The sequence below is a fragment of the Leptodactylus fuscus genome, chromosome 9, assembly GCF_031893055.1.
Source record: "Leptodactylus fuscus isolate aLepFus1 chromosome 9, aLepFus1.hap2, whole genome shotgun sequence".
Classification (NCBI taxonomy): Eukaryota; Metazoa; Chordata; class Amphibia; order Anura; family Leptodactylidae; genus Leptodactylus; species Leptodactylus fuscus.
In genome coordinates this window covers 84089620-84111520 of record NC_134273.1, presented here as the reverse complement: position 1 = coordinate 84111520, position 21901 = coordinate 84089620, and the positions used below count along the sequence as shown (strand labels likewise).

The window sequence follows — 21901 nt, the reverse complement described above, 5'->3', positions numbered from 1 at the left end:
TAGTAATGCATCCAGAGGTCTTTCATTTTCCGGATCTGTTTGCTATCAGAGCCTGGACTCCAGACTGGTACACTGTGACAAACCAGCAGAGAGATCTGTGCAGCAGCCGCTTACATGTTGGGCTCTCAGAGCATTGTCTAGACTGAATACGATAGTCTCCACCGACAGCAGGACCAGCCATGTACACGGATACTGCCTCTGAATGGAAACCAGCATCCACATTCACAGCAGGCAGAGATCTTGTCATTGAAATACAAGGTATATTAGAAAGTTCTAGAACTTCACACTTGGATGTAATGTAGATTGTGAACCCCATTTTTTTCTCTCCTATCATTATGTCTTTGTAGAAATCCACGCAAACATGGGGAGAACATACAAACTTCATGCAGATGTTGTTCCTGGCGGGATTTGAACCCAGGACTCCAGCACTGCAAGGCTGCAGTGCTAACCACTGAGCCACCGTATTGCCCCCTGTCTGTGTTTCTGACAGCACTCTCTTATAATTTGGTGTTGCATAGTGTTAGATGGAGGTTACCAGTTGTTGGCTTGGATCCCATTATAATCATACCTTTGTTTCATTCAAAGCAGGGCTCATTGTGGATGGAACCCATTACCAATATGAAGGCCGGGAATACATCAGAGGCGTCTCTCGAGTCACAGGCTTGGTTTGGCAGCCATGGTGGCAATGGTACAAGCCGTGAGATTTGGGCTGGGACAGAAGTGAGGGTACGATCCTGGGCTAGCAGTGCTGGGTGACATTAGTTCTAGGGAGTCGGACATGGGGTTCGCTATCTTTTTTGCCATTTTATTAAATTTTTTTTTTTTTTTTTTAAATTCAACTCTATTAAATAATTTTGAGCAAATATTCCAAGCATACGCAGCCTTACAGCCCTACAAGGTTACACTAACTTTGCAAATGTTTTTCTACAATTCCACTCTAATTCTTGTTACCTGCACTGATACATTGTAGCGAACTAGAAGGGACAGCAGAGATTACCCAGCCCATGCTTGATGTGGAGACACCACTAAAGCAGTGTATAAAGGAGATCCAGTAACCCCAGACTCATCCCATCCATTATTGTAGTACCGGGGTACGTGGGGACAGAAGGAAAAGTTAAAAAAAAAAAAAAAACCTCCCGCACTTAATGTTTTTAAAAAGTGTTTTTTGTAATTCTATTTTTCTTCTGTATAATTGTACAACAGTTCAAAATGACATTTTTCCATAATAATCTAATTCTATTAACAGCCATTCAAAAAATTGAACTACTTTTCCAACACTTGCCATCCGGAACAAAGGGAAAAAAAAAAAAGAAAAAAAAACAAAAAAAAACCAAAAACTGAAGATCGACCCTTTCACTGCCCAAGCAATTCTCTGCAGGCTGGTGGAGCGCTGGAAGGGTTAAAGGAGAAGGGGAAAGGGGAGAAAAAAAATAGGGAAAGAGCGATGTCTGGAACGGCCGCGCCGCTGACAGCATCTACTCGGGGGTAGGAAGAAGTCAGGGACATAAAAAAAAAAAAAATTATAAAGGAGAGGGGGGAGGAAAAATACCAACGGACCACGATCCAAAAATTAACGAGCGGGTAAGAAAAGTGGGGTCTCTGGTTTTCTTCACATTCCTCAGAGCTACGGGGTTCCTTGCAGCATCGAGTCTTCCTCACACCATAACATGCGCTCACTTTTCCTAGGGAAAATGCGTCGGCCGCTTATGTGTCGTGAAAGTCCTTTAACAATGTTCTTCTACGCTGCTCGGCTATATGCATCTGGTTCTCCAGATCCTGGGGAGGAAAAAACAGGCGTTCGTATTGGTCACCATGCAGAGTTGGGGGTTACCCAGGCTCCATGTATACTACTGTGTTCATAATCAGTGTGATAGCAATGTCACAGCGGGCGCATTCACTTCTATGGTCCCTTACACACCCATGTATTATCGTGGGCTTGTGGTTGCAGCCGTGAGTCCCAGGGCAAACTCAGGACCGGTCCGGTATCTGTTCACTTTGCAGCCTGGGCTCAGGGATGGGAATGAATGGGGCCGTGGAGACACAGGGAGAACACGGATGATCCTACAGCGGACCTAGCACATATAGCTTAACATAGGTCGGGAAGATTGCAGAGTCACTTTCACGTTACAGGCCATCTGACATGTATATCACTCATATGGCCTGCGATAACAGGCACAGATACTAGTCAATGTATATGCCTGTGGGTTGTGTCTGGTACTACAACCCAGGAACACGGCTGAGCTGCAATACCGCACTCAGCATGGGATCAGGTATAGCGCTGTTCGCAGTGCCAGCAGCTCCGAGTGCCACTTCCACTTCACAGGCAATGTGCCATCATGTTCACTGGTGACGTGGCCGGTTTGCAGCTCGGTCCTACTCAAGTGAATGAGTATGAGCTGCTATACAATGCCGCACCCCTCCCAATCTTTAATGGATGACCAATTCTAAAGACAGGTCTTCAATTATTTAGCCTGGAAAACCCATTTAATGTCCCCCCTTCCAGACATAAAATTACCAGGATTTCCCTAAGTGCTGGCACATTGCTCGTATATACCATGATTTTAAGGCCTGACCTCTGGGAACGAAGCGGTCACAGCACGGTTTTTCTTTATTTTGTTAAGGGGGCGCTCTATGCACCATAGAACCATAGAAGGGCCACCTGCAACATCAGCAATTCATACTATGGGTCAGTGAAGCTCCCAAACCAAAGCGTAGACATGCCATCGCTTTACAAGATGGGAGTCCCCTCCTGACCCATAACCAATTCCTGGACATCCTACTTATAGAGTATGCAGATTTCTCCCAGCCTCAATCTAGTTATGACAGCTATCGTCATCAATGTCAAATGTCTGATCCTTAGAAATATTTCCCAATATTAAAATTTGCATTCTATGAGTCTGGCTAAAAAATGAGATTGCACATGAGTCCAATGTATTCACCAGCTAACTGGGCCAGAAAACTGTCAAAGGATTACATGGCCATTCTGACATGGATTGCCGTAGTATGCACGCCTGCCTGGAAACCAGAACCCCGTACTCACCCCTCTGTCATAGCTGTCGGCTCTTTCTACCTTCCAGGAAAGGTTCTCGATCTCGGCCTCTAGCTGCGCCTGCTGATACTCAAACTAGAAAAAAATTTAAAAAATTTAGATGACAGAAATGAGCACGGTTATAACCACTAAAGACAGGACTGCACTTGAGAACTTACCAACTTCTTGCGTGGGCCGGACTCCATGTAGTAAGCATAGGGATATGTATATTGCAGAGTGTATCGGCACTGGATGTAGAGGAAACAGAACTGGGGTCACTGGCTGATACTAATGAAATACACAAAGTTTACCAGATCTGGTGGCTATGCCCATAAAATACAGAACTTCCTCAGATCTGGCCCTACAAAGTGCTAGTTATGACTGGTCTTGGAATCTGTACATAACAATGACTTGCTAGGCCTGCAGAATGGACGTTATTCCTTATACAGGTTCCCAGGTGGGGCTTGACAATCCAGAATGTCTCACCTTTGCCAGCAGCTTTGCAGCATTCTGTAGGTACTGCCAATCTATCCAGGTGCCAAGGTTGTTCATTACCCGTTCCTGAATCTTCTCCTGAATTTGCTGGTAGGTCTGAGCCTCCAACTGCAGACTCTTATTATGGTTTTCCCACTGTCAGGAGGAGAATGAGAGATGTTCACACAGATGCAACATCTGATCGTGCGTTCCAATTCGTGGACTCCCAGGTGATGCTTTCTTACCCTCTCGAAGTAGAAGAGGTATTTCTTGAGGGCCTCTCTGGCCTGAGCCTGCTGACTCTGGTTTACAATATCGGGGTTCTCTTTATATCGGCTGCACTCGTAATATTCACTGCCGTGCGTTTTCCAGTCCCCAAGGCACATCCAGCAGAAGTCTGCCGACATACAATGACTATGTTATTCTGATGCCATGATGTGGCTCTCACTGTATGATGGGAGATGTAGGTTTTGAAACATCTGTCCCAGTGTAATGGCTGCTTAGTATAGGGATCCTGTCAAAGCTGCACAAACAGAACGTCATCTAATCTGATGTATAGACGGATATATAAGGTTACTTACCATGCTTGCACTTTGAGCATTGCTGTAAGAAATAAAACAGTGTTACATGAGGGTCATCCAAACACACTCAGGTCAGTACAAGAAATGCTTAAAGGGGGTATCCTGCCAAATGACATTCAGGGCCTATCCCTAGCATGCACTATAAGGGTCTGAAATACTTACACAACCATCTAGCTGAAGAACAGGAGTTATGGCTCCCTGCCTTGGCTTAGGGCATGACAGTACACAGGCACAACCCTCCCTTATAGTCTAGGATAGCGTGGACAACTCTTCAATGGTTTATCTTCCCTTTAAGGCAAGGGTCAACGCAATGATACTTGGAACCCTCTTGTATCATTATTAGCATATAGGGGGATAAGCCATATAGGATTAAAAGGGCTCTTGCACCTTGTAAAGTGACTATACCCATCCTTAGATCAGAACGAATTGTGAGACGGAGAGGTATCATTGCTTTACCACTACAGCCCCTTTATTCTTTCCCTGCAATGGCAGCCCAGGCACCCAGAGACTGCAGTACAGTTTGATTCATGTCAAAGGGGCCGTATTGTAGTTACACAATGGATGACTGGGATCCTATGCAGCTACACACCATCAGAAGATCAAATACCTCTTTGAAGAAAAGTCACTAATAAAAAAAAATAAAATTAAAGGTTTTGTTCAGGAATTGATTTATGGCCGATAGCTCTCCACCCTGTATAGTGGCTGTGGCCTCCACTGCAGCTCCGTTTCCATTGACTTCAATGACAGCTAAGCTGCAGTAACAGTTCCCGGCCACTATACTAGACATGACGCCATCCATTTCCAGCTCTGTATACTGTATAGCACAGGGACCGATGTACCCCCCCCCCCCCCAAAAAAAAAAAAAAAAAAAAAGCTGTGGTCTGTCCTAAGGATAAGCCATAAATAAATAAAAATTAAAAAAATCCTAGACAACTCCTTTAATATGCCAATGACTGTACCCATCCCCCACAATTACTCACCATGTGGTTGCAACCTCCATTCTTCTCAATACAGATATTGCACTTGGGACACTATAGGAAAAAACATACAATAAAAAGTGCAGAGTAAGCGGAGAGAAGCAGCGGCACCTGCCCCTTATCTCTCTAACATTTCCCTAATATAGCTGGCTTTAGGGGTCCGCCGCCCTCCTGCCACAAATCAGTGTGAAGTGGGGGCATATAAAGATAGTGGGTGAGGTTTTCTAGAATGATGCAACCCCGTGAGCCTGCTGCACTGCTGACGTGAAGCTGGATCCCGGACGGGGAGCTCTGACACAGCAAACAGCTGCGAGAAATACCAGGCTCTTAAAGACATATTGTACTTCATACCAGCACCAAAGTCCGGAGCCAACATGCTCCCTGTCTGAAGAGCAGGCTGCGGATGACACGGACCTGGGGTGACTGGGATAGACTGGGAGGGTAAAGATAGAGTAGAACTTCTTGTAAGCATACGACTGTAGAGCAGGAGGGCGCACAAGAACAGATTGTCCCCAAAGATTTCAATAGGGGGTACCATGCAGATGTTATGGCGCAGGATAGGACTGATTGCATCAGATCAGAGAATCAGAAGCCTCCTTGGGTGGCACACTTGGTTGTGTGCATAGGGCCCAGACCCAACCCTCTGTACAAGCAAAAGCATCATGAGTATGGAATGACACACAACTGAAAACCCACAAGCCTAACCCACCCAGTACGATTCCCATCTTACGTCTTTAGTGTGAGCACTGATGTAGTTTGCAGTTTCAGAGTCGTCCGCACATTTCGTTAGCCACTTCCGGATGGTGGCGCAGTCTGTGGGAGCGTGGTACATTTGGCGACACCGGAAGCTGAATGAATTTTTAACAAGCAGAGAGGTTACCGACAAAGTAGGACACGACAACTGCGTACAATAGCAGGCAATGCCCTAAAAGGGAGCCTACACCATTTATGAGGCAGCAATGTTTACATGTGTAATATTGAAGGGCAGGATCTGAAGAGCAATACCATCAGGGTCAGAGTAAATGGCAGGGGTTTATAGACACTGCATAGCCAGCAGCCCTTTATAAATAGCCCTGGCAGACCGTGCAGGTTTTCAGACTTTTTCCTGAAACGTTAACCCATTTGGGTCTGAAGGATATTTAGGGAGGACACAATACATTCACTTCCATATTTCCTGTAATACAAATGATTTCCTTACATGGTCTGCAAAGAAATCTATGGAGAGGTGTTTAATATTGGCAGGTCCACCTTAGACGAGAAGAGAATCTGCTCATACTGCCGATACATTATAGGGAAACTATATAGAAATACATTGGATTTGCATGGATTAGGTAAAGGTGGTGGTAACCCCAAAATACCTTAATGTGTTTAGGATTAAAGAAGCACTTACCAGAAGACCTCGCTGCACCTATTGCACTGCACTCGACGAGCCTTTGGCTCCTGAACCTGTATGACCATTGGACAGTCAGCACCGGGGCAGAGCTGTAGCTGATAGTGGCTCTGGGGGAGGAGGCGAAAAACATAAGAAATCATTCATCCCCCTCCAGATTGTGTTATGGAGGGAGCCAATCATCAGGGAAGCAAAAAAAAAAAAACAAAAGGACAAAATTCTATAGAGAGCAGCAGTAATAATAATATGTAGGATTGACCTGATTTATAGGGATAGTAAGCTATGACCAAGACCGGAATGACTGGTGCAGTTCTATGAGATTTCCTTCATGCCCAGGCTTTTTCCATAGGATCTATTGACTTCTATTGGAGTTAAAGACACAGCATCCCTCACCTGTTCCCATAAGTCTCACCCCCCTTGTGACTGGTGCCTTGCAGCCAAAACCGGAATAACCCTTAAAAGTAGAGATGAGCGAGTACTATTCAAAACGGCCATAAGAATGAATGGAAGCGGCCGGCACGCAGACTTTGCCAGCGGCCGGCCGCTTAACCCCCTGCGTCCATTCATTCCTATGGGTGCGTGCTATTCGAAACAGGAGTTGCAAATAGTACTCGCTCATCTCTACTTAAAATCAATATACCTGTGCTGTGACATGAAGGCATATCATACAAATATGCCGCCACCCTATTGTTGATGGGGGTGAATCTCTGTCATCCAAAGTATAAAGAGGCCGCGGTACTTGCTTAGTTCCCCTGGTTTTGTTTTATGCACAGTGGCCCCACAACTACTGGGTATGCTGCAGACCCTACTCACTTGATGTTGGTCCACCAGTGATCATCTAGTGCCAATGATTGCAGCAGACATACCTCTACATAGTCCCTGAATAGGTATCGCTTGTATTTGTCCTTCAGCTCCTCATTGGGCAGCAAAGGAAACACAAAATCTTCTGGCATTCGGAGCAAGCAGTCCTGGGCCATGCAGGAGATCCCTTAAGGAGAGAGATACAATAAGAAATAAGAATCGTCCCAGTTAAGAAGCAGCAAGTCTAAGACGTCCTGTGCGGGAATCTTACCGACGCCAGCTCCATCTTTCACTAGGACTGTGCAGTGCTGCTCCCAACAGCTGCGGCAAAACTGGTGCTGACAGGCGGTGGACAGGAGGTTCTCCTTCCGGACAAACTGCATGCAGACGGCGCAGTGATGGGAGGAATGTGCCATAACCTGAGGACACAGCAAAAAAAAAAAAAAAAACAACCAAACTCGCATTTTTTTTTTTTTTTACTTTAGATACATCGCAGCAATGAAAGAAACCTTTAATATTGGAGGCGGACATGGTGGATACATTCGCAGCTGAAGGATCTGGACTGAGTAAGTCGCCCACAACACTAAGAAATGAAAAAAATGTATACAAAGAACTCACATGTTTAGACGATAGAGGCTCAACCCTGGCGTCAACCAACAACTGGACAGAATTCAGTTTATGCCTAGAAGGAAGAGAAACAATGAGATCATAAGGAGGCATGGAGTCAGGCATGTGGAGACACCAGCGGGCCGCCAATGTACACAGCTCACAGGGGTGTCCCCAGGAGTAGGGAGCACTAGGACGACAAGGGCCTCTTGCATTGGTGAATATTGTACAGGGATAGCCACAGATTCTAGCTCTTTAAGGGGTTATTTTCTGGCCCAAATGAATGTTTCCTATGATCAGTGGGGGTCTGACACCCGCAGCCTGCACAGATCAGCTGGACGTTAGAGCAGTGGACAGGGCTGTAGGGCTACACCTATTATTTAAATAGGAGGCGCCCGCAAAAGCTCTCTGACCACTGTTGTAAATCCCAGTGCCCGGACTAGCTGATCCCTGTAGTGTCTGGGTGTCGCACCCACACAGATCACATACTGATGGTCTATCCTGTGGCTAGATCAATACAAAACATCTTTTTCTTATTCTTACGGCACTGGCTTCAAACTTCTAGGCCTTGGGCCAAGCAGACTGCGCATGCCCGCCGGCCACAAGAAAATTACTCAGTACTGTAAGCGGCCATTTTCTGGTGGCCAGTGGGCGTGCACAGTCGGCTGCCCAAGGCCTAGAAGTTTGAAGCCAGCGCCGGAGAAAGATGCAAAAAGAGGCCGTTCCAGAAGAAGATGGAGGCGGCGCTGGAGAGTTCTCTCGCAGCATTGGGGACACCCCTAGTGCTGTTTGAGCATTGGGGCTCGCCCCCAGTGCTGCGAGAGAACTCATGTGCACACTGATGAAAACAGGCATTTATACAGAACGGCAGCGCAGAGAACACATCTAAAGGGAAGAGACGAATAGCCTTTAAGACTATTCTGATGTGGTACCCAGAAAAAATAGCATTTTAATGATAGGATTCCTTTAAGGAATCACCAGGCAGCTCTGACGATTGCTTCATACTCAGGGGGTCTTGCACGGGTTTCCTCCATGATCGCTCTGTCACTCAGGCAGAAGTTGTCAGGCTAGTGTAACCTGCAGTGCCATACTTCAAGTCTAGCCTGGGGGTTGTGACCTGTACACTTAAAAACCACAAGTGTGTACATACTGTAGCCTGCAATAAAGGCGTGTGCGTGACCAGTATATACCAGTCGGGCTCAGACACTCAGTGCTATATACTGAACCTCTGCAGCAGGAAAGACTGCAACTATGAAACAGGATACGGAGTGAAACGCTGAGCCTGCGGTCATCTGAGAAACCGTGGACAGTCCTGTGCAAGAACCATCTTACCCCTCCGCTGTCACTGTATCTGCTCCGGCGCCCAATATCTGCACCATGACCCTTTGTGTTATGTAGCTTAGCCCTATCAGTAAAGAGCTCGACCTCCTTCACATCTCTTATTGAGTAATATCAAACCTTTACTCCACTCACATCTAGTAAGTATCAGCAGCTCTGGATGTGAATGGAGTAAGAGGCCCAATGTTAATAAGGAAGAGTGTAGTATAGTATGGAAAAAGTGGAACACCACAAAATATCTACCAGAAATAGGTTTCCCGTCTACCTGCCTATTGTGCAGAAAACTTCCATGACAGGCAGAAACAAGACGACCGATCGGTTCCTAAAACTTGCTACCATTAGAAGTCATTAAACCTCAGCGCCAATATAGGGATCAGAAAAAACCCGCAGGGTGAATTGATTTTCTAATGGAAGTTGTAGGTGAAAATCAATGTGCAGGGAGCAGAGGAAACATCATTATAGGATTTAGGATACATTAGAGGGGGAGGAGGGGGATGAGGCTTCAGCAGGTGATACTCACCGCTCTAATATCTCCGACACCTGCCAATGAAAGTGAACCAGGATGAGCTTCGCCACTGAATGGGATACCTAGAAAAACGAACAAGTAAAAGTTAGAGAAATTCCGATAATCCGACATAGAAATCAATGATAACTGGGAGTTATAAAAACAAGAACTGTGGTGCTTGGATAACCCTACAGCTGCTTCAGTGATACCAGACACAGCGCCATCCATAGTGTAGTGGCTGTACTTGGTATTGCAGCTCAGTCCCATTCACTTGAAAGGGACTGATCAGCATTAGGACCACATGACTGATGGAAGTGATGTCGCTAATAAGACTGTCGTTACATCTGACATATATACAGCAGGAGCTTTCCTGGTCAAATTATTATTTTTTGGGGCAAAGTAAATGATCCCTCATATCAATGTGGACACCCCTGAAGGGGGCAGGGGGATTTGTGCAAATACAGGGACCAACGTTGCCTAATCCAAGGTACGAGCTGGAGTAAAAGCTTCAAAATTTATTCACATGGGCTTCAACACATTTATAAGCTGCTGGGCCAACAAACATGACAATCCACCCCAGCGATGATCAGATGCAATTCATGGCAATCTTAGATGTAAATTAAGGTGGGCATGTCGCGGCCTCTCCTGCTGTGGCAATTTTTGGATTAAAGGTGTTTGGTGCCAAATCGTTCAACTTTTTACATGCCAGGAGACTGACGTGGATGGATTAGTGAAGTGGAGGGAAGAAGCTGCACTGTTCATAGGAAAATCTCCCCAGCACAGGGAGAACAAACATCCTCGGTGCAGGAGAGACCACCGGAGAGTGCAGCCACTGATACAGGGGAGGGGGGGGTCAGTGATGTCATACATAGAGGGATCGGTAAGGGAGATGAGTCAGCATGTGGGCAGGATCACACTACCTGCAACCCTATCACTGCCCACAGGCGGGCGCTGCATTAACCCTTCACCAGCAGAGTCTGATATAAGAGCCGATGGCACTGTCCCTGGCAATGTGCAACCACAAACAGCAGCACAAGGTGCAATGGACTGGACACAGCTAATAGACCCTTATATAATTTCATAATGCAGCACATAAGTCTCTGCTACATGCAGTCACCATGAGCTGTATTCACACTCAGCAGTTACTTCAGAAGCAAAGAGGAACGTACTTCAGTCTATAGCACCAGAAGTATAAGGAACAGGATCAATCCCAATGCAGTCAGATGGGGGAACGCCACAGCATATAAACAAGAGATCCCATAATGCCCCCACCACCACCAGGGCTATAGGGATTCCACAGACTTATATAAAGGTATTGAGAAGGGGGAGGGGGCAGTTAGTCACTGAGCAACCTGCTTAAAAGCAGTCTGACAACATGAAAACTGCTGAGTGTGCGCTATAGAGGAGCGGAGGGCGGTGTAAAGGTGAGGATCGTGCAGGCGGCACAAGCAAGAAGTCATTTTAAAGGGGCTGCACTAACTTTACAGACTAATCCCAATCCAAACTGTAGGGGACAACTTCATGTTTTGAGATTGGGGTTCCAGACCAGTGGACCAAGCATGCGCCCTGATGCTCTGTTCATTTTATACCGAACTGTATACAGCACTTGACTATATCCCATGATGGAGCGATGAGCTCTGACCCCTTCCCCCACCTTCAATAGGGAATAACTTGAGTTGGCACAACCCCTTTAAGGTCCTACTCACACATCAGTATTTTACATCAGTGTTTGTAGTTAGACCCAGGAGAGGAGACAATACAGAGATAAGACAGATCCAAGCTACAAAACACAGACAAAACACTGCCATGTGAATAAGGCCAAAGGTCCCCAGCACCATGATCAGAGCTGCCCTGGAGGAGGTCCCTTCACGTGCAGAGTCATGGGGTCTCAGGCTAAATACTTTTGAACCCTGCCCTGCCACCCCCTCCACATTCCGGAAATTTGACCCTCTATTGTTCCATAGTCCTGTATGCAAATTAACTTGGGGGGAGGGGAAGGGATGGAGGGAATAACAAGAATCTTCCCAGGTAGAGGCAGCTGCAAAGTCTCCTACACTGACCAGTCAGCTCAGGTAAGATAAGGTAAGTGTCACAAGTAGAGGAACTTTTAAAGGGGTTGCGCAACAAATTTTGCAATGTTTGAGAGACCTGCTGAAAGAGCCATGAACATTAAAAATAAAAAAAAAAAAGTTCTCACCTTTCCCTGATCCTCCATTTCCAACAGCAGTAATGTGTGTGGAGTCTTATTAAGCCATAGATGCTCCACTGTGACGAGGATCATGGGAAGAATATACAAATCTGTCTTCCATGAAGGTCGGGCATGATGTTAAAGGGAGCGCCCTCTATTGGGCTGCATGACTGAGGCAGTGTATTCCTATTTACATAATGGAAGACAGATTTGCATATTCTTCCCATGATCAACATCAGTAAATCCAGTTCTTCTATTACAGGATGTTTGTGCCAGGTGACCACTGCAGCCAATCACAGGCCTCCGCGGTGACCTCTTTACAGACACCATTTTCCTGGCAGTCGTGTTCAGTTTGTGAAGAGGTCGCTGCTGAGGCTTGTGATTGGCTGCAGCGTTCACCTAGCACAAACAGGGTGAGTGACCTATAAACAGAAGACCAGACCTTCCACTTGCCCCAGGGAAAGGACAGTCAAGATTTTTTTGATGTTTATGGCCCCTTCGGCAGCAGCATTAAAGGGATTTTCCAACTCAAAATCAATTTTTTTATACTCACGACTTACCCTTAGGATGTCATTAGAACATGATCCATCAGGGTCTGACACCTGGACCCGCACAGATCAGCTGTTGCAGTAGTCTCTCAGTGCCGGAAGCTGCTAATGGACAGGGATCGAGTGCAGCACCTCTGCTATACAAGTAATAGAAGAAGTGCTGCAATTTTCTGAAAGCACCGCTATGCAGTGGAGGGGGCTGCTGTGCCAATCCTATCACTTGTATAAGTGCGGCGCTGCACAAGTGCCCATTCACTAGCAGCTTCTGGGACTTGGACGCTGCTAGCACAGATGTTCCAAGTGTTCGGACCCCGATGGACTGCATACTTGTGACCTTTCCTCTCGACAGGTCATCCGTATGAAAGATGATTTGGGGAAGGAAAACTGTTTTAGGCTGAGGCCCCACATTGCAGAGATGCAGCTTTTTTTGTTGCAGATTTTGCTGCAGATATTTCAGTCAAAGCCAAGAATGGATTGAGCAGAAGAGAGAAGTGCAAGAACTTCCTACACATTTCCCATTCCTTTTGTAACAAGTCTTGGCTTTGGCTCAAAAACCGCAGTAAAATCTGCAACAAAAAAAAGCTGTGTTTCTGCAACATGGGCCTTAGCCTTAAACAATAAAAAAAATATGATGGCGACCCCTTTAATTACCCACCATATCCCAAGCAGCTCTACTGCACCCCTAACAAGCACAGGAAGGCAATGTAACACCGCTCACCTTTATCAGAGACGCCAGGGTAGCCATCTGCTGATTAAGGGCACTCTCAGACTCCCTATAGGTGAGGCAGGTAAACTGATATTCCTCAGGGTCAAAAGAGTCTGCCCCCTGCTGCTCCACATCATTAGCAACCCCCACATAGTAATCCTCTATGTCTCCTGGGTCGTCATCTTCCTCTTCATCCTCCTCCTCGCAATTAGGGTCGTAGTCTTCATTGCTGTCTGATCCTTGACTGTTCATATCTACAGACATTTTACCATCGGGATGGGAGGGGTCAGAAATGAAAACTACAAAATCCTGTGCATGACCCCCTCACAGCAGGATATAGGGCTGGTGTCTGGCACCCATCTGGGGTAGTAATAGTCTGGAAAAGTAAAGCAAAAGCAAGTCAGTAAAGACAAGATGAAATCATAAGACACTTATAATACCAGGTATCCCAAGAATCAAAAGGCGAGTCCAGAACAGACACTGACCCATAGCAGCCATCTGCAGCTGTTACCAGGTCATGCTGGGAGACACTAACTTTTACTAAAGGATCTACATGTCCCCATTACACAGAGTAACTGCAGATACCTTGGAAATGAATGTCCAGAGCTGCGCTCACTATTCTGCTGGTACAGTCACTGTGTACATACATTACATTACTTATCCTGTATTATACTCCAGAGCTGCGCTCACTATTCTGCTGGTACGGTCACTGTGTACATACATTACAATACTTATCCTGTATTATACTCCAGAGCTGCGCTCACTATTCTGCTGGTGCAGTCACTGTGTACATACATTACATTACTTATCCTGTATTATACTCCAGAGCTGCGCTCACTATTCTGCTGGTGCAGTCGCTGTGTACATACATTACATTACTTATCCTGTATTATACTCCAGAGCTGCGCTCACTATTCTGCTGGTGTAGTCACTGTGTACATACATTACATTACTTATCCTGTATTATACTCCAGAGCAGCGCTCACTATTCTGCTGGTGCAGTCACTGTGTACATACATTACATTACTTATCCTGTATTATACTCCAGAGCTGCGCTCACTATTCTGCTGGTGCAGTCGCTGTGTACATACATTACATTACTTATCCTGTATTATACTCCAGAGCTGCGCTCACTATTCTGCTGCTACAGTCGCTGTGTACATACATTACATTACTTATCCTGTATTATACTCCAGAGCTGCGCTCACTATTCTGCTGGTGCAGTCACTGTGTACATACATTACATTACTTATCCTGTATTATACTCCAGAGCTGCGCTCACTATTCTGCTGGTGCAGTCACTGTGTACATACATTACATTACATTACTTATCCTGTATTATACTCCAGAGCTGCGCTCACTATTCTGCTGGTACAGTCACTGTGTACATACATTACATTACTTATCCTGTATTATACTCCAGAGCTGCGCTCACTATTCTGCTGGTGCAGTCGCTGTGTACATACATTACATTACTTATCCTGTATTATACTCCAGAGCTGCGCTCACTATTCTGCTGGTACAGTCACTGTGTACATACATTACTTATCCTGTATTATACTCCAGAGCTGTGCTCACTATTCTGCTGGTACAGTCACTGTGTACATACATTACTTATCCTGTATTATACCCCAGAGCTGCGCTCACTATTCTGCTGGTGCAGTCACTGTGTACATACATTACATTACTTATCCTGTATTATACTCCAGAGCTGCGCTCACTATTCTGCTGGTACAGTCACTGTGTACATACATTACTTATCCTGTATTATACTCCAGAGCTGCGCTCACTATTCTGCTGGTACAGTCACTGTGTACACACATTACATTACTTATCCTGTATTATACCCCAGAGCTGCGCTCACTATTCTGCTGGTGCAGTCACTGTGTACATACATTACATTGCTTATCCTTTATTATACTCCAGAGCTGCGCTCACTATTCTGCTGGTGCAGTCACTGTGTACACACATTACATTACTTATCCTTTATTATACTCCAGAGCTGCGCTCACTATTCTGCTGGTGCAGTCACTGTGTACATACATTACATTACTTATCCTTTATTATACTCCAGAGCTGCGCTCACTATTCTGCTGGTGCAGTCACTGTGTACACACATTACATTACTTATCCTTTATTATACTCCAGAGCTGCGCTCACTATTCTGCTGGTGCAGTCACTGTGTACATACATTACATTACTTATCCTTTATTATACTCCAGAGCTGCGCTCACTATTCTGCTGGTACAGTCACTGTGTACATACATTACTTATCCTTTATTATACTCCAGAGCTGCGCTCACTATTCTGCTGGTACAGTCACTGTGTACACACATTACATTACTTATCCTGTATTATACTCCAGAGCTGCGCTCACTATTCTCCTGGTACAGTCACTGTGTACATACATTATATTACTTATCCTGTATTATACTCCAGAGCTGCGCTCACTATTCTGCTGGTACAGTCACTGTGTACATACATTACATTACTTATCCTTTATTATACTCCAGAGCTGTGCTCACTATTCTGCTGGTGCAGTCACTGTGTACACACATTACATTACTTATCCTGTATTATACTCCAGAGCTGTGCTCACTATTCTGCTGGTACAGTCACTGTGTACATACATTACATTACTTATCCTGTATTATACTCCAGAGCTGCGCTCACTATTCTGCTGGTACAGTCACTGTGTACATACATTACTTATCCTGTATTATACTCCAGAGCTGCGCTCACTATTCTGCTGGTGCAGTCACTGTGTACATACATTACATTACTTATCCTGTATTATACTCCAGAGCTGTGCTCACTATTCTGCTGGTGCAGTCGCTGTGTACATACATTACATTACTTATCCTGTATTATACTGCAGAGCTGCGCTCACTATTCTGCTGGTACAGTCACTGTGTACATACATTACATTACTTATCCTGTATTATACTCCAGAGCTGCGCTCACTATTCTGCTGGTACGGTTCCTGTGTACTTATGGCTGGGTTACTGGCCCTTTATAGCTCCTGCCACTGACATGCTACACCAACTTCACATTTCTACAATGAAAAAACTTCCAACTTTATTCCAGGTGTCTGATGAATTCTGTCATCATGGAGACAGCTCGTCTCTCCCACAATGATAAATCAATGACAGCTCTGCCCACACCGTCAAACTGACAGCGCGCGGTGACTGCGGCGGGGAGGGCGGTGACGTCTTCATAAAGCATCTCAGGCAGGTTTTATATAGATGTTGTATTGATAGGTGGAACATGACGACACAATGGATACAAAACCTTGCAAATACAAAGGGTCATATGGATATAATAGGGGGGAGAGAGGACAGTCTGTTCTATACTATGTCACCTCTGCTTGATACTTGCAGCACTTGTGTCCCTATGACAACACTTCCTGCCCTGTGCTATTTCTCCAATACCGCAGTGACATTGTTTGGATCCAAAGCCTTGTCCACATTAATGTCGACATGCAAACTAGATTGAATACAAGCCTGTAAAGTGTAACGGGATAACACTAGAGATGAGCGAATACTATCTGAAACGGCAGTTTCAAATGGCACGCTCCCATAGGAATGAATGGATGCAGCCAGCGCCGGCCGCTTAACCCCTGCGCGCCGGCCACTCCCGCTCATCTCTAGTTAACACCCAAGTCACTGTGTGAGGCGGCTGGCACAAGGAAATGGAAATATGTGAATGGTGCAAAACATGACTGAGGCTGGGATAACGTCCTCCATTATTACTGAGGCCCCACTGAGCTACCAAACTGATGGAGAGGAACTGACCATACTGCATCTATAGGGGGAGCATGAAAGCTAGAGGAGAGGAAGGGGGGCAACATGGTGGCTCAGTGGTTAGCACCGCAGCCTTGCAGTGCTGGAGTCCTGGGTTCGAATCCCACCAGGAACAACATCTGCAAGGAGTTTGTATGTTCTACCTGTAAAAATAAAAGCTGATATCTGATTGGCTGCCATTAACAACTACCCCATCTTTCATATGAACCACATTTAATAAATCTCCCTGAGGCTATACAAGGACATGGGTGGGGACCAATTTTGAGGGGTAATTAAGAAAGCATATAATCCACTTAAAGAGGACCTTTCATTGATTTGGGCACAGGCAGTCCTATATACTGCTGGAAAGCTGACAGTGCACTGAATTCAGCGTATTGCCGACTTTCCCGATCTGTGCCCCGGGTAAAGCGATATCGGTCCCGGTACCGTAGCTCTTTACAGTCAGAAGGGCGTTCCTGACAGTCAGTCAGGAACATCCTTCTGCACAGCAGCGCCTATAGCGCTGTACAGTGTGAGCGGGGAGGAACGCCTCCTTCCCTCCTGATAATTCTGGTCTATGGACGAGCACTGTGAGCAGGGGGAGGGGGCGTTCCTCCCCGCTCACACTGTACAGCGCGATAGGCGCTGCTGTGGAGAAGGAAGTACCTGACTGTCAGGACCGGCCTTCTGACTGTAAAGAGCTACGGTACCGGGACCGCTAGCGCTTTACCCGGGGCACAGATCAGGAAAGCCGACAGTGCGCTGAATTCAGTACACGGTCAGCTTTCCAGCAGTATATAGAACTACACAGCAAAAACAAATTTCTCCGGCAACTCTCCGATGATAAAATATAACTTTTAATCAGAAAACATCATAAAATAACAAAAAATTTGATGTCGATCACAAAATAAAGAAAAAAAAAAAATTGTAAACCCCCTAAAAAACGCAGACGCGTTGCGGAACCATCGTTCCTTCCTCAGTGCAAGGGGAAGTGCAAGTGCACTGAGGAAGGAACGATGGTTCCGCAACGCGTCTGCGTTTTTTAGGGGGTTTACAATTTTTTTTTTTCTTTATTTTGTGATCGACATCAAATTTTTTGTCATTTTATGATGTTTTCTGATTAAAAGTTATATTTTATCATCGGAGAGTTGCCGGAGAAATTTGTTTTTGCTGTGGAGATATTACACTCAAGGAATAGAGTGTGTTGCCGTGCACCCCGAAGAATTTAACCATTGAAAAGCCGATGTCTGATATCAACCTGTGGGTGAGCTGAATCTTTTTGTACCTTTTTTTGCAGTATATAGAACTGCCTGTACCCAGTCTGATGAAAGGTCCTCTTTAAGGGTAAGTTTTTTATGTAGATTGTGAGCCCCATATAGGGATATATGATATAGGAATCACAATGTACATTTTTCCTTATCCGTATGTCTTTGGAGTATGGGAAGAAATCCACGCAAACACGGGAAGAACATACAAACTCCTTGCAGATGTTTCGTCCTTGGCAGGATTCAAACCCGGGAGTCTAGCGCTGCAAGGCTGCAGTGCCAACAACTGAGTCACCGTGTTGCCCCCACATGGTGCAATTTTTGTAGCAGAATCTGCCATCAGTTCTTTTCAATGGGAAGCCAGTGGAAAACAGAAGCACCTGCCCGGGGTTTGGGCAGATTTCACCTGAACCTCCCATTGAAGTGAACGGGAACAGAAAATCTTTCTACCAAAAGCAGTACAGCTCCTGCCCAAAATCTGCAGTGTGAACGTACCCTAAGACTAGAGACACACGGGGCAGGGATTACACCGGGTTAGGGCTCCTTAGCCTCCTGCACACAACCAAGGAGTAAAGTCCGAATTCCATTACGATGCCTCAATATTTATAGAGCAGATCCTGTAAGATTTCAGGACGGTCGAGCCACAACTGTTGTGTACCTGAGCCCTGAGCTGTATAGTATCAGCAGATCATATCTCCCCCACAAGCTGCAACTAAACCTGCAGGATACCAATTATTGCTGCAGGTTTCAGCCGTGACCCCCCAAACTGCAGTGAACCCTGAGAAACCCAATAATTTGGGGTATTTTTGTCACAGCAGCTTGTAAAGGAACATTTCCCTGCCAAATTCTGCAGCGTTTTCATCCTTTGTGACCCCGGACTGAGGATGCAGAGTCATTATGCAGATTTCTTAATTTTACAGGGGTAGCACTCTTTTCCAATGCAGTTTTAACTGCACCATGTGAATGCACCCCCACTTTCTAATACTGATGGCCAAACCATAGGACAGATCATCAATATCAGATCTGTGATTGTCTGACACCCGGGACCCCCCCAGATCAGCTGCTCCAGGACAGCTCTTAGTAATGATTACATGCAAGGGGCCGCGCTGCAATTCTTAGTTGCAGCTTTAGGTACTGCAGCAGTGCTCCATAGACTTCAATGGGTCAGCACTGCAGTACCAGCAAAGCAAGAAAGCAGCGGCGCCCCCGGCAGGTCAACATTCCTGGAAACTAAGGATAGCCCCTTTAAGCCCAATATAAAGAGACAATACTCAGTAACACTCCTACTATACACGTCATGAGGGTTGTCCAGAATTAACTGGCTACTCCTCTTCCAAAAACAGCGCCACATCCGTCCACGGGTTGTGCCTGGAATTGCAGCTCAGCTCCATTCCTAACAACAAAGAGTTGCTGCAATACTGGGAACCCCCCTATGGACCCCACAAATCAGGGGGACAAGGGTGTTTTGCAGTGATTGGTGCTGGGGTGACCCCTATCATTTGAGTAGGGCTGCCAGCTGCACACCCCGTCCTAAGATCACCGCCGCCCCCTGCAGTCACAACGTTTCACTCCTTATCCTGAGAATAGGGGGTAACGTGGTGACTAAAGGGGGGCTCTGGACTTTACCAGGTGTGGCCACTGTATGTAACTAATCCGCCACCGCTGCCGATCAGGGGGTCCGCTCTCTGGGTAGGGGCTCGGCAGGGTTAGTCCACGTTACACTACCGGTCTCCGGCTGCAGAGGGCGACCATTGTTGTGGGGCAGATGGTGCAGACTTTGTGTGACAGCCGGTTCTTGGCGTCGATTATTGCACCGTCTGAAACTTCGCCGAAGTTGGGAGCAGCCGCCATCGCCTGGTAGGATGAGTCATGTGACCCCATCGCCTGATCACATGACACGACGGTCACCCTAACCATAGTAACCCGCCTGGTCATGAGCTGCCCCCTCCTCCAGGTTAGAGGGCTCCTTTATACTCAGCCCCTCCATAGAGCCCCCCGCCCGGGCTCTGCTCTACCCCTCACATCCCCCAGGAGTTACCCCTCACTCTTGTGTAAGCCCGCAGCTCCCTCCTCCCCTCCCCCATTATTTACCCCTCTCTCCCTTCACACCCCGCTCTCATGCTCACCTAACCGGGACGAACCTCTGTCCCAAACCCAGCAGCGCCGCAAGGTCCCGGGGGTAGGCGGCGCTAATCAGCCCGACCACTCCACCTCCGCCAGACTCCACCGACTGCCTACACAGGAAGTGCTTCGCTCCTTCTTACGTCACTTCCGCTAGGCAGTGCGGCCGCTATGACAACATTCTAAGGCGGGGTTTGCGCACTGGTGGGCGTGGTGAAGGTTGCGTAATCGTACTAGTCACGTGGGATGCCGTAGTGGGCGTGGCCTAGTGCTGTAGAGTAGTCACGTAGTCGATGTGCGCAGCTTGTGGCGCTGCCAAGGTGGAGGCGGGAGAACTAGAAGTCCCAGCAATGGCGGCGATCCTGTCATTATTAGGCGGAAATATCGCGAGGTTCTGTTTTTTTAAATGAATATTTTTATTATTGGACTTTACTTTTCTGTGTGATGAAGCCCTGAAAATGGCTTCCCATGAGCTATAGCTGTGACCTTGTGAGGGGGGTCATCAGGGAGAGTCCAATGGGCGGATCAGAAGACTGCGAAAGCTTATACTACTAGACCATAGGTAGTAATAGTTACTATCGCACCCAGCAATGAATGGCCCATTATAGTTACACATAAAGGTGTGGTTATTGATAAGCGCGGATGATGGAAGCAGTGACATAACTATAGGGGGTCACAGCGATGGAAAGGCCCAGAAACCAGGGGGCCACGGGTCTCTCTCACCCTATTTGGACTGGATAAACCTCTTTGATCATCTGATTCCCTTTGATATCCCCTGCCCTCTGGTGCACTGGAGAGAAGATTCATGATACACAGCCTTCCACTGTCAGAAAGGAGAAAATTAACCCTTTAATGCCAACAATAGCAATTAGTCAGCAGCTTACAGTCAAGGAGGGATTCTGTGCAGGAGGCTACAAAGAATCACAAGGTGGGGGTCACTGACAGGCATAGGGATGATGTGTACTGGCATGGAGTGAACAAGTCTTACTGGTGGTCTGGACCAGATAGAGAAGGAAAGGGAAATGTAAATGCTGCAAAAATGTTTGTAGGATGCAGTTGATGGTCATAAAGAGAAGTTGCACAGGGGGCCCAACTTCTGATATTACCACTACCAGCGCCGCACCTCCCATGAGGCGACCTGAAGCGACCGCTTCAGGCGGCGCTATGCCAGGGCCCCAGGGAGGGCGGCATTTTTGCTTACCTAAGCCAGTCCAGGATGAGCTCCAGCGGCCCCCCCTCACGCTCAGGCAGACAGGTTCTCTCCCTGCCCGCAAACGCCGCTAAGCCCTGCCCCCTTCGCTTTTGCTTTCTGTTGTTCGCTTCGGGCAGCGAAAAGTGCAGGTTCACCCCTGCCACTACCGCTGTGTTTGGTTTTTTTCCCTAATAGGCCATCACCGGCTGGAATAACGGGCCCTATTTACTCACCGATCCTGGCAGGGGCCTGGACCACTAAGTGACGCCGCCGGCTCCATAGACACTAGTATTATACTGCACTCCATAATAATTGGCCATATAGCCCTGTGGCTGAGTATAGAGATGCTGGGGATTTGTTGCAGTGTATCAGCAGATATAACACAGACAGATGCGACGT

General features: G+C 46.6%; 1 protein-coding gene across 2 annotated transcripts; it reads right to left on the bottom strand.

The window, feature by feature from the left end:
• Positions 1 to 873: 873 nt before the first annotated feature.
• Positions 874 to 20454, bottom strand: ARIH2 (ariadne RBR E3 ubiquitin protein ligase 2). 2 transcript variants are annotated; one of them, XM_075287626.1, is made up of 15 exons: positions 20331 to 20454; positions 13155 to 13518; positions 9716 to 9783; positions 7870 to 7933; positions 7523 to 7670; positions 7317 to 7438; positions 6451 to 6560; positions 5791 to 5908; positions 5064 to 5114; positions 4084 to 4105; positions 3748 to 3899; positions 3515 to 3658; positions 3208 to 3276; positions 3041 to 3124; positions 874 to 1776 (listed from the first exon to the last, which is right to left on the bottom strand). In XM_075287626.1, exons 2-15 carry the CDS (start codon positions 13404 to 13406, stop codon positions 1705 to 1707), a joined length of 1476 nt encoding a protein of 491 aa, XP_075143727.1. In that variant the 5' UTR covers positions 13407 to 13518; positions 20331 to 20454; the 3' UTR covers positions 874 to 1704. The 2 variants fall into 2 exon arrangements, with proteins under 2 accessions (XP_075143727.1, XP_075143726.1); XM_075287625.1 differs by having other exon boundaries at positions 20316 to 20447.
• Positions 20455 to 21901: the final 1447 nt, after the last annotated feature.